The sequence below is a fragment of the Pan paniscus genome, chromosome X (assembly GCF_029289425.2).
Source record: "Pan paniscus chromosome X, NHGRI_mPanPan1-v2.0_pri, whole genome shotgun sequence".
Taxonomy (NCBI): Eukaryota; Metazoa; Chordata; class Mammalia; order Primates; family Hominidae; genus Pan; species Pan paniscus.
In genome coordinates this window covers 4,727,997-4,742,423 of record NC_073272.2, presented here as the reverse complement: position 1 = coordinate 4,742,423, position 14,427 = coordinate 4,727,997, and the positions used below count along the sequence as shown (strand labels likewise).

The 14,427-nt window shown below is 37.9% G+C and overlaps 1 protein-coding gene across 2 annotated transcripts in view; it reads right to left on the bottom strand.

Annotated features, from left to right (window-relative positions):
* The window catches only part of ARSF (arylsulfatase F), a 46,623-nt gene that overhangs the window by 11,953 nt on the left and 20,243 nt on the right, over positions 1 to 14,427 (bottom strand). For both annotated transcript variants that reach the window (XM_008976970.4, XM_034951351.3), the window contains one exon: positions 11,188 to 11,324. In XM_008976970.4, the coding sequence (XP_008975218.3) occupies positions 11,188 to 11,324 (137 nt within the window). The remainder of the gene's footprint in view (positions 1 to 11,187; positions 11,325 to 14,427) is intronic.

Here is a 14,427-nt window from a genome sequence, read left to right as displayed (position 1 = left end):
TGGATCACAAGGTCAGGAGTTCAAGATCAGCCTGGCCAAGATGATGAAACCCTGTCTCTACTAAAAACACAAAAATTAGCTGGGCATGGTGGCACAGGCCTGTAATCCCAGCTACTCAGGTGGCTGAGGCAGAGAATTGCTTACACCCAGGAGGCAGAGGTTGCAGAGAGCTCAGATCGTGCCACTGCACTCCAGCCTGGGTGACAGAGTGAGACTCATCTCAAAAAAACAAAAAACAAAAAAACAAAAAACTGAGAGTCCAAAATTTTTAAGAAATAAAAGATGACCTGCTTTAAGAAAAAAATATTATGGCAATACAAATGAACATCAGTTGCTACTGGTATCATTTAAAAGGACAAATTCTCCTTGATAATTTCCTTCATGCAGAATGAAAACATTAAACAGAGAAATACAGTTTTTCCCATTGGATATGAAACGAAGGACTGTAGTGGTATTCTGACTGATGTTGCACAGAATGGCAGTCACGGTTTATGCAACCTCTCTGCTCACGGAAGGCAGACATTGTTACAGAATTTGAGGAGACAGAGGCAAGAATAAGACACTCCCACTGTTGGGTTCACATAATTTATTTGATATATTCTTGCAGATGATTTAGATAAGTAATTCTTTAACCATTTTCCCTTCCCTTCTTATTTGATATTTTAAATAGAGAATAGGATGACTAGGTTGGGAGAATTCGACTCAATGGGCAAGTTAAAAGAGGAAGAATGTATTCAAAATAAACCACATTTCCAATCATTTTTATAGGAAAATAGCTAAATTCCTAGAGTTCCCAAACCCAGTCTGTATTATGCATAATTATGAAAAAGCTTATTAGTCTCAAACGTGTCTAATTCTATGTGTTCTACTGTTGGTTATCTCAGATAACATTACATTAACATTCCTAAAGTACTATACCTTAGAAATTTTCTTCTAGAGCCAAGGCACACAAGTAAGGGCAAGTTAAGAAGAACTTATATTTTAAAATACTTTTAAAAATTTACCACAATACTTTTAGCAAAAATCGCACTGAAAATTGATCCAAGAGAAAATGATCAATGGATGCTAAACCTGGCATTGAATGTTTGATAAGAACCAAAATATTGGCTTCATCTCAAAGTATCTCCCATAAAATAGTTAAAAATCTCAAATTATTAAGTAATGACAAAATAAGTAACTTTACAGTGGAGAAAACTGGAAGACACCATTTAATCAAGAGATGAAGAATTTTATAACCATTGTTGGGGCTAATTCACTTACTTGTCTACTGGATTGAGAACACACCATCACTTCCACTTCCATTGAAGGAAATGTCAAACCAACCCAATTCAAGGGACATTCTAGATGATACCCGGTCTTTATTCTCAGAAAATGTCAAGGTCTTTGAATTCAAGAAAGAATAAAGATTGCTCAGTCTTTGTCCAGATCAGAGGAGTTTAAACAGATACAACAAGAAAATCCATGGACCAGAACAGAAAGAGGGTAGAGGAAGTAGGGGTTTTGTTGGTTGGTTTTTGTTTGTCCATTGGTTTTGCTTGCTGTGTATAAATTTTCTTTTGAGGACAGGTGGAGAAGTTTGGCTGGGATTTGTGAATTAAATCCTAAGAATCCACCCATGTTAATTTCCCGATTTTGATGATTCGCAGTGATGATGTAGGAGAATGTCTTTGTTTTAGAAAATACACACTAAAGTTTCTAAATGTAATGAACATCATATCTGCATCTTATTCCCAAATATTCAGAAGCATAAGAAACATGTGGAGGTGGAAGAGAGAAAGAGAGAGAGAGGAAGAAAGAGGATGATCAGGAGAAAGGAAGAGGGGCGAGAGAAGATATATTTGATAAATTGCTAACAATTGGGAAAGATGGGTGAAGGGGACACGGGAGTTGTTTTTACTCTTCTTGCTACTTTTCAGTAAATAGTGAAAAGTAGCAAGAAAAAACAACAAGGCTAATATTTTTCTGATTATAAAAATACAAAATAGCTTGGGAAATATAAAAAAATAAAGAAAATTATAAGGAGGAAAATAAAGACCACCAATTTCCTGCCCCATTGCCATTTGACTATTTAAAAAAAATTGTTACATACTGTATTAGTCTGTTTTCACGATGCTAATAAAGACATACCTGAGACTGGGTAACTTATAAAGAAAAAGAAGTTTGATGGAATCACAGTTCTACGTGGCTGGGGAGGACACACAATCAAGATGGGAGGTGAAAGGCACATCTTACACGGTGGCAGACACGAGAGAATGAGAGCCAAGCAAAAGGAGTTTCCCCTTATAAAACCATCAGATCTCATGAGACTTATTCACTACCATGAGAACACTATGGGGGAAACTGCCTCCATGATTCAATTATCTCCCACCAGGTCCCCCCCACAACATGTGGGAATTATGGAAGCTACAATTCAAGATGAGATTTGGGTGGGGACACAGCCAAACCATATCACATACTCTTGTAGATGCATCTCTCTCTATTTGGGTTGATATTGTATGCACAGTTTTCAACTTGCTTTCTTCATCCAATATTATTTCTCGGAAAATCTTCGTGTTAAAAAATTATTCAAGACTGGGCATCATGGCTCACACCTGTAATCCCAGCAATTTGGGAGGGCAAGGAAGGAGGATCCCTTGAGCTCAGGTATTTGAGACCACCCTTGTCAACACAGTGAGACCCTGTCTCAATTAAAAAAAAATTTTAAAAATTATATGTACAATTTAATGGCTGGAAAAGTGTCCATTGTGTGTGTGTGTGTGTGTGTGTGTGTTGTGTGTGTGTGTGTGTATATATTTTTTATTTTGAGATGGAGTTTTGCATTTGTTACCCAGGCTGGAGTTCAATGGCACGATCTCAGCTCACTGCAACCTCCGCTTCGCAGGTTCAAGCATTTCTCCTGCCTCAGCTGCAGGCATGCGCCACCACACCCAGCTAATTTTGTATTTTTAGTAGAGACAGGATTTCTCCATGTTGGTCAGGCTGGTCTCGAACTCCCGACCTCAGGTGATCTGCCTGCCTCAGCGTCCCAAAGTGCTGGGATTACAGGCGTGAGCCACCACACCTGGCCTAAACAATTTATGATACTTTATTTTTAAGTACTATAAATTATTTAACCATTTTACTGTTGTTCACTATTCTGGTTAATTTTCATACTTTGCCATAATTTAAAATGCCATAATGAACAACTTTTGGCATTAATAATAGTTCATTTTCTCAATTCCTCATCAGTATCTAATGTTTGATAGGTGATTATGGTACATTATGAATGATCATGAGTTTCCTCCTGTGTCCACTCTAATATTTGTACTTTTAATCTGTAAAAGATGTTTAAAATTTTGCTGATATTTTTGGAAGGAATTATGTGTTTCCATTATTGATTTATAAGAACTCTTTATTTGTCAAGCAGTTAAAACAATGTCATGTTGTTGCTAATATTTCCTCAGTGTGCATAGGGCCTTTAGTCATGCTACTTATCAGATAACCTTTTGCTATTACTAACACTATACCTCATCCAGATGTAAATTTACTGTTTAACTATAGCTTCTTCCAATTTTTGTTTTGTTTCACTCAATGTCCTTAATGTGTATGGAAAAGCATGCTAATTGAATTGGTAATGGTTTTTCCTAAACTAACTCTGTGAATTTCCTTGGGCTGCTGAAACAAATTAGTACAAATGAGGTGGCTTAAAACAACAAACATTTATTCTTTCACAGTTCTGGGGGCCAGATGTTCAAAATCAATGTGTTGACAGAGTCACTCTCTCTCTCTGAAGTTTCTAGGGGAGGACCTTTCCTTACCTCTTCCTCACTTCAGACAGTTGGCATCAGTCCTTAGCCTTCCTTGGCATGTAGCAGCCTCATCCTAATTCACCATATCGGATTAGGACCCACCCCCAATGACCTCATCTTAACTTGATTCCACCTGCAACGACCCTATTTCCAAATAAGATCCCATTCTCACATACCTTGGATTATGACTTGAACATACCTTTTTGGGGGATGTAAGTCAACTCATAACACAAACTTTCCCCAACACCTTTCACCCCTGCCACCTTGATTTAAAAACTTTATTGTACCGAATGTAATGTCCTTCTCTTTCCCAGACCTGCTCTAAGGCTATTATTTTCTGCTTCATTGATCTAAAAGTCAAATCTTGTATTTCTGCGTTTTAATTTTTGTAGTTATCTTTTTGATAGCATTTCTTATGATCACAGAAGTGTTTCTTGATGTTTTCTACCAAAGACTTTCTCATCAGATGTTTCTGGAAAGTTTATTTCCTATCAGTTTATTCAGTGTGTATTTCATCATCACCTCTATAATGACCACTCCCCAGAGAACAGTAATTAATGCTCTAATCAGAGCTACCTTAGCCTTCAATATTAACTTTGAAATAACTAATACATGTATACAATCCACTCTTCCTTTCCATGTATTCAAGTTTTCTTTCATGAGTCAGCTTCGAGATACTCATTTACTGCTTGAAAAATTATTTCTAAATATTTTAGTTATTGACATTGGAGCTATAATGAATAGTAGCTGGTGATCCATTGTATCTTGAAATGCATTATTTTTAACAAAAAGAAAACGTCTTAATTTTGGTGCATATACCCAACAGAGAAACACTGTAGACTTCATATATATGTATAACTAATATATTTTTATATATAGCTAATATATTTATGTATAGCTAATATATAAATGTAACTAATTATACTATTGGACTAATACTATACTAACATATACTATACAAAAACAAATGTGTTTATTATATTATATATCAATCTTTAGAACATATATACTACATAACATGTAGTATATATGTGTTTATGTATATAATAAAAATGTTTTATAAGTTATATTGTTAAATATATATAAAATATAGATAATATTAACAGCATGATATATAACATGTATATAGTTAACTACATATACATGTATATAGTTAGGTAATACTAGAAAGCATGCAAGAATTTTCCTGGCTACTATCTAATTAATGCATATCTTATAAGTCTCTCAAAATGTTAAGAATTAAAATATTCAAAGCGTCAGTCAACATTATGCTTAAAAGTAAAAATTGAAACTATTTCATTAATACCAGAAAAATAAGAATATTTTTGTCATTATGTAACTTATTTTTGTACATAACCTGACTAATGCAATTAACATTAAAGTTAAATACATACTTTAACACATAAAATACAAACTTAACATTAAATGTAGTGAACATAACTATGTTGGAAACCCCAGAAAGTTTAATAAAACCTCTATGGTACTGATGTATACATGTACATAATATATAACATGCATAGCATAATTGTGATATATATAAGATAGAACCATATAATATATTAAAATCTAATAATTGTATATTAATGATATGTTTATATTATATATGAACATAATAATATAACAATGTATGTAAGTAATATAACTATAATATAAATTATATGTAATATAATTTTATTATAATATCATATGTCATCTATGTGCTGATATGTGTTTTATTAAACTCTAGGGTTTTTAACATAGGCAATTCTGTTCTTTACAAATAATATTAAATTACTTTGAGTTGTTTGTATTCTTAATATTATTCAATTATATTCAATTATTCTATTTATATCTTAAAATTTAGAGAGATTACATAGTGGCCATGGAAATGATTATTTCTGAGACAGGATTTTGCTCTGTCACCCAGGCTAGAGTGCAGTGGTGCAATCGTGGCTCACTGCAGCCTCAAACTCCTGGGCTTAAATGATCCTCCCACATCAGCCTCCAAAGTAGCAGGGATTACAACCATGAAAATGATTCATACCTTTCTAACATCAACTGAAATAAATAAATAAATATAGAAATTATATGCTACAGAAATACATAATATATATTCATTATATATGATAAAACTTTCAAATTATTAATACTAATATGTATAACAAATAATATAAATATATATAATATAAAGGGTTAAGTTATATTTTATATATGTATCTCACATATTGCATATAAATTATATATATATATATGACATAGAAATACATGTTTACAGCCTCCTTTGCAGTTCTGCCCTGTCCAGGGTTGCTGCCCAAGCTGTGTTGCTGTCCACAGACAGGCCTGCCCTGGGATTCCACCACTCACAACTGTCTGTACAACAGGCTCAGCCAAGACCCTCATCCTTGTCTCATCTCCTGCTGATAAGGCCATTTCTCCTACTCATTTTTGCACATTTTACTTTCTTATCTGCATTCTTGAGAAACCTGCTCTTCAGATCCAAGCTGATGGACTCTTGCCCATGCAGAAATGCATGACTCATTCGGCATCAGAGATTTTCCCCTGGGTGGGGCAAGGGTGGTATCTCCAATGAAAGCCTCTCGCTGGGCTCGAAGGAAGCAGGAAGCCAGGTTGGGGGAAGTTTTTGGAGTTTTTCTGACTCCTGTGAAATGACAGTCTGTAGGAGTCTAACGGGGCTACTGGAGACTACAGAGAAGAATGTAGCTCTCCTTCTTCATCATTCAACATGATTTCTTTGCCCTGCATAAGAGGTAGCTGAGCTAGGGAGTAAGAGCTTTGGAGCCCAACCCTGGCTTATCTCCAGGAGCAGCCACCAAAGGCCACATACTTTTGCCTCCTTCTCTGTGAATGGGGATAAACATGATGATGAAGATGATACTCGTCTCCGGGGATGTTGTGGGGATTCATCCAGAATACACTGGTAACAGTGCATGGCCCATAGGAAGTATCACTTTTAAAAGTGTTTATTATACCAGCTGGAAAGGCTACTATTAGGTTGGTGCAAAAGTAATTGAGGTCTTTGTCATTACTTTCAATGTATCCATCTATAATCTATCAATCTATCGTTACTTTCAATGACAAAGACCTCAGTTACTTTTGCACGAACCCAATAAGTCAAAAAAATAAAAGAGGAACAGATGCTGGTGAGGCTGCAGAGAAGATGCAACACTTATATACTATTGTTTGGAATATAAATTGGCTCAGCCACTGTGGAAAGCACTTTGGAGATTTCTCAAATAACTTAAAACAGAACTACCCTCTGACCCAGCAATCCCATTACTGGGTATCTACCCAAAGGGAAATAAATCATTCTACCAAATAGACACAGGCACTTGCATGATTATCATACTATTCACAATAGCAAAGACATAGAACCAATCTACATGGATAAAGAAAATGTGGTACAGATGCACCATGGAATACTATGCAGCCATAAAAAAGAACAAAATCACATCCTTTGCAGTAACATGGAAACAGCTGGAGGCTATTGTCCTAAGCAAATTAACACAGAAAAAGAAAACCAACTACCACATGTTCTCATAAGTGGGAGTTAAACATTGGGTACTCATGGACATAAAGATGGGAACAATAGACACTGGGGACTCCAAAAGGGGAGAAGGAAGGTGGGGGACAAGGGCTGAAAATCTATCTATTGGTTGCCATGCTCGCTCCCTGGGTGACAGGAGCTGTTGTACTTCAAATCTTGGCATCATGCAATATACCCAGGTAACAAACCTGCATGTGTACTCCCTGAATCTAAAATAAAAGGTGGAAATTACTAAAAATGAAAATAAATGTTTATTCTATCAGTAGACTCCATTATTTCAGGGCACTGCTGTGGGAAACCCATGATAATTTTTTTTTATTTTGAGACGGAGTCTCACTCCGTTGCTCAGGCTGGAGTGCAGTGGCGCGATCTCGGCCACTGCAAGCTCTGCCTCCCAGGTTCACGCCATTCTCCTGCCTCAGCCTCCCGAGTAGCTGGGACTACAGACTCCTGCCACCACGGATGTGTTTGTATTTTTAGTAGAGACGGGGTTTCACAGTGTTAACCAGGATGGTTTTGATTGCCTGAACTCGTTATCCACCCGCCTTGGCCTCCCAAAGTGCTGGGATTACAGGCGTGAGCCACCGCACCCGGCCACCTATGATAATTATAAAAGGCAGGAAGGTGATATCTCTACCAGGAATGGCCACAAATCAACTTTTCTAATAAGAAAAGCAACAATTCTTAGGACTTGGGGTATTGTTACAGCTTCTGGGATAAATAATTTCAGGGTAAATATATGTTTGCTTGAGAATTGCTAAAATTATATATTAAAGCAGATGTTTATTCTTCCTAAAGGCTTGATTCTGGCTGTGTGGACAAAACATTCAAAAACTCTGGGCACCAGTATCATGTACATCTCAGTTGTGCTTTTTCAAAATATAATTTTCAGATATCACAGCTTGTCCAACCAGATTCAACATACCCATCCATTTGTGTAATATTATCTGAATGTCACCAGAAAAATCCCATCGAAATTAAAGTCACACCCAAAGTGCCTTGTTTGAACACTATGACACATCATCAGTTTTATTAAATTAGATACTTTGGGAGCTTTGTTAATTTAAATTTTTAAAGCAAATAGTAATGTCTTTTAGTTATCACAGCCTGAGTTTGAATGATCTATTTCATCGATTTTCAAAGATCAAATCAAAAATAGGATCGCCACGATTTTTGAGATTGAGTGCAATATTAAGAATCTAAACTTTAAGGACTAGTGCTGGTGGAGGCAGAAAGTAAGAGGGGTATGCATAGCTATCTATGTATCTATGTATGTATGTATGTATCTATCTATCTATCTATCTATCTATCTATCTATCTATCATCTATCTACCTACCTATCATCTACGTATCTGTCAATCTATCCTATCATCTATCTATCTTATCAATCACCTATCTTATCTGTCATCTATCATCTGTCATATGTATCATGTACTTATCTATATATCTATCCATCTATCATCTATATATCTATTTATTCATCTATCTATTCATGTATCCATCTATAATCTATCAATCATCTGTCTCTCTGTCATCTATCATCTGTTTATCTATGTATCTATCTCTCAATCATCTATCTTTCTATCGATCATCCATTGTCTATTTATCATCTATCTATCTATCATCCATCATCTATCTATCTACCTATCATCTATCAACTATCTATCAATCCATCATCTATCTATCCATCTATCATCTATTTACCTATCATCTATCTATCCATCATCTATCTCTGTCAATCATCTGTTTCTATACATATGTACACAAACGCTACAGACACAGACACACACACTTATACCTACATAAACATCTATTCATGTTCATGTATTTGGTTTGAATATTATTTATATTTTTAAATACTTCATATTTTTTATGTGTTTAAGACTATGCAAATTGGCTTTGCTTTTTCCAGGCTTAATTTTCCAAAGCGTCTTTCTATTTAGTGACATATATTTCACAATATCTGTGTCTGGAAAATATTATACTTTAAATTTGTGTCCTGCACATATGTGAGTTTCACTCATGGTTTTCTTTCATTAATGTTGGAAAATTAAAGCCATTTTGCTAATCAATACATTTACCATGTAAGTCCTAGGACATCCCATTTACATTGTTCTCTCTACAGGATGAGTTCATGAGGGTACTGGATTCTGACTTACCAGTTAATTCCCAATCCCCAACTAAGATATTGGTGCTCAACAGACCTGAAATAAAGTTTGGCTATGTCACTAAAGAGTCTGAAAATATGATTTCTCTTTCTATCAAAAAGATATGTGGGCTGGGTGCAGTGACTCATGCCTGTCATCCCAGCACTTTGAGAGGCTGAGGCAGGCATATTACCTGAGCTTGGGAGTTCAAGAGCAGCCTGGGTAACATGGAAAAACCTTGCCTCTACAAAAAATACAAAAATTAGCCGGGCGCAGTAGCATGTGCCTATAGCCCCAGCTACTCAGGAGGCTGAGGCAGGAGAATCGCATTAGCTCAGGAGGCAGAGATTTCAGTGAGCTGAGATCATGTCATTGCACTTCTGCCTGAGTGACAGAGTGAGATCTTGTCTCAAAAAAAAAAAAAAGACATGTGCACTCATATGTTCATCACAGCACTATTCACAAGAGCAAAGACATAAATCAACCTAGGCACCCATCAATGGTGGATTGGATAAAGAAAATGTGGTACATATACACCATGGAATATTACACAGCCATAAAAAAGAACAAGATCATGTCCTTTGCAGCAACATAGATGCCGGTGGTGGACATTATCCTATGCAAATTAATGCAGACATAGAAAACCAAATACTGCATGTTCTCACTTATAAGTGGGAGCTACTGTCACCCAGACTGGAGCGCATGGAGTGCAGTGGTGCAATCATGGCTCACTACAGCCTCAATTTATGGGCTCAAGCAATCCTCCCGCTTCAGTCTCCTAAGTAGCTGGGACTACAGGCACATGCCACCACACTCAGCTAATTTTTGTATTTTTGTAGAGACAGGGTCTCACTATGTTGTCCAGGCTGGTCTCAAACTCCTAGGCTCAAGTGATCCTCCTGCCTCAGCCTCCCAAAGTGCCGGGATTACAGATGGAAGCCACTGTGCTCAGCTGGATTTTTGTTAAATAGATTTTAGCTGATCTTGTCACAAGAAAGTAACAGTGTGAGATGATAGATACATTTGCTTACTATATTACTATTACTTAATATTACTATATTATGTTACTTAATGATTACTATTTGCTTCACTATAGTAATCATTTTACTATCTATACGTATCTTTTAACATCACGTTGTGAATCTTAAAATACACAATAAAATTTATTTTTAAAAATGAAACAAAATAAGTGGGAGCATAACATCAAGTATATGTGGACACACAGATCAGTACAATAGATACTGGGGACTACCAGAGGGGTGAAGGAAGGAGTGGGGGAAGGGTTGAAAACTAACTATTGGGTGCTATGCTTAGTGTCCGGGTGGAGGGTTTGATCATATCCTAAACCTCAGCATCACGTAATACACCCAGGTAACAAACCTGCACATGTACTCCCTGAATCTAAAACAAGAGTTGAAATTTTTGAAAAGAAGACTTGATTTGTTATCTGGCCAGCACTGGAGATGCAGTCAAGTAGACAAAGACCCCAGTTGATAAGTGGACAGCATGCAAAGAAAGGAGAGGAAATGCATATAGTTTTTTTGCTGACTTTCTCAATTGCTAGCAACTATTACCTCATTAATGTCTCAGACCACTCTGTCCCATAGGCATAATTCTCTTCACTCTACAGGTTGACCAAGAGCAGTTTTCAGGTGTCCTGTCCTATCAGAATACGTTAGTTTCTGTCCACTTAAGTCCTGTGACTTACCCACCATGGAGTCCATCTCTTCCACATTATCCCCATACAAGCCATGCTTGCTGGTGCCAGTGAAATCGTCCGTGGTGGGGAGAGGTATGTGCACGTGAAGAAAGGAGAAAAAGAGAAGGAAAGTTTCCTTACGGTGCCTGAGAAGACATCAATGAAACTACTTGTGAGTTTTCAATATCTATGAATGTGAAAAATATTGTTTTGGCTTCTCATAGACATGACCTGCTTCCTTCTTCTCCAAGCTGCAGAAGATAGAGTGGGTCCACCCAAGGGTCCCATCCTGCATAGAATGGACTCCATGATCCTGCAGCACCTCAACTACTCCCTAACCCCTTTGGTAATGCTACTGAAACCATCTCTATAAACTTCATAAAATCAATCAGAGAGGAAGGGAGCGGGAGAAACAAAATGAACTAAGCTTGCAGCATACTCAGCTTTGATCCTGAGGTCAGCTTGCCCTCTCATCTATGTATTCCTACTTGTTTGGTACCTATTTGTTCTAGAATCACACAGATCCTGTTACAGGATGATAACATAACATCATGAAATGTTAAGTTTTCCATTTGCAATAATCTTTCAGGTTGTGCATACCAGGGAAACTGCTGATGTCTGCTTCTCTGAAGGACCCTATGAGAAGCTGACTTACCAAAGCATACCATTTCCACATTCTGATGATTTCATTCCCTCTTATCCCAACCCATCAGTGACCCGAAGACCCTCCATGATTCCCCTAAAAAATCCAGCCCAGAACTCCTTGGAAGGATGGGTTTGAGGACAGGCACAGTGGCTCATGCCTATAATCACACCACTTTGGGAGGCTGAAGATGGCGGATCACCTGAGGTTAGGAGTTTGAGACCAGCCTGGCCAACAGGGTGAAATCTTATCTCTACTAAAAATACAAAAATTAGCCAGATATGATGATGGGCTCCTGTAATCCCAGCTACTTGGGAGGCTGAGGCAGGAGAATCGCTGAACCCAGGAGGCAGAAGTTGCAGTGAGCTGAGATTGCACCACTGCACTCCAGCCTGGGCAACAGAGTGATACTCAGTCTCAAAAAAAAAAAAAAAAAAAAAGATGGATTTGAGGTCTCCTCTCATGTTTGCACTAATTGCCCTGTAATTATTAAACCTTTCTCTGCCATAAACCCTGCTGCCTCAGTGTATTGGTATGTTACTGTGCAGCAGGCATATGAACCTGGTAGTCCTCTGACACCATCACAGTTCCTTTGATTCTCAGATGCCAGGACAGCTGTAGAATATACTGCAAGCCATCACGGACCTCCCATATCATGCGAGTGCAAAAAGTCAAATCCAGCTCTGTTTGGTGGATGTTCTCACTGCTCATGAAGCCTCAAACTAGAGTCACACCCTGAGATACATCAAGAGACAGTGGTATGGAAGTCATTTCTTAGCCAGATCAAGAGTTTCACGAGCCATAAGCCAGTACAAACAGGAATGCCTTGGCAAGCTATTTGCACCCTGTAGGTTCTCACATGAGGATACAGGGAACTAGGCTGACCCACTGTTAATTTTGATAATCCATCTGCATGAATGATAAGTCCTCAGCTACCCAGGAAAACACACAGCACAAATGCCATTCGTTGGGAAATTTCTGCTCTGATGAGATATCAAAATATAAAGAAATAAAAAAAATGAATTTTAAAAACAAGACTTATGTCATGGTGTCTTGAACAGTGACCCCTCAAAATTCATGTTCACTTGAAACCTCAGAATGGGACCTTATTTGGAAATGGGGCCTCTGGAGATTTAATTACTTAGGATGTGATCATTCTGGATTAGGATGAGTCCCCAATCCAATAATGTTGTCCCTATAGGAGAAGAGGAGACACAAGCACAGAAGAAGAGGCCATGTGGAAATGGAGTAATGCAACCACCAGCCAAGGGGCATCTGGAGCCACCAGGAGCTAGAGGAGGCAGAAGAGATCCTCCCCTAGAGCCTCCAGAAGAAACTGGATACAATTGTAGTAGATTGAATAGTAGCCCCCAGAAATATAAGTCCATATATTTTAAAGCCCAGAACCTGGAATGAGACCTTATTTGGATATCAAGACCTTTGCAGAGGTAATTAATTAAGGATCTGAAGATGAGCTCATCCTGGAATTAGGATGGGCACTAAATCCAATGACTATTGTCGTTATAAGAGACAGAAGATGAGACACAAACACAGAGGGGAAGGCCATATGCAGATGAAGCAGAGACTGGAGTGATGCGGCTACAAGCCCAGGGATGCCTGAAGCCACCAGGAGTGGGGAAGGGCAGGAAGAATCCTCCCCTAGAGCCTACAGAGGAAGCACAGCTCTGAACATTAAATATTTAAAATTAAATAGTTTGCATCCCAAACTAAGCTGCCAAAATAAAGAGTCGTGGTCAAAGTGATCAGCTGAATAATGCCCCATTCCAAAGATATCCACATCCTAATTCTCAAAACCTGTGAACATGTGATATTACATGGTAAAAGGTTTTTGCAGATGGGAATGAATTAAGGATCATGAGACAAAGTGATTATCCTGGGTTATCTGGGTAGGTCCAGTGGAATCAGAAATGTCCTTTTATAAGAGAGATGCAGAAGGGTCTGAGTCAGAAAACAAAACCCTACAAGCTAAAGAATGCAGGCAGCTTCAAGAAACTAGAAGAAAGAGAAAACAGATTCTCCCCTAGAACCCCTAGAAGTAACTAGCCCCACCAACATCTTGATTTTAGCCCACAAGTTTAATTTTGGATTTCTTACCTCAAGAACAGCAGAATAATAACTTTGTGCTGCATTAGGCCACTACATTTGTGGTAATTTTTTTTATTTTTTGAGACAGGGCCTCACTCTGTTGCCCAGACTGGAGTGCAGTGGTGCAATCACGGCTCACTGCAGCCTCAACCTCCCAGGCTCAACTAATCCTCCCACCTCAGCCTCCTAAGTAGCTGTGACTACAGATGCATGCCATCATATCCAACTAATTTTTTTGTATTTTTTGTAGAAATATGGCTTCCATATGTTGCTTTGGCTGGTCTCAATCTCCAGAACTTAAGTGATCGCTTACCTCAGCCTCCCAAAGTGCTGGAATTACAGGCATGAGCCATTGGACTCAGCCCTATAGTGATTTGTTATAGCAACTGTAGGAGAGTCATACACTGAGAATCCAGATAAAAATAGTTTTGAGCATTCATGAACCTAAGCCATGAGCTTATTGTCACAACGTCCAAGTCTTTATATTTCCTCTTCACCAT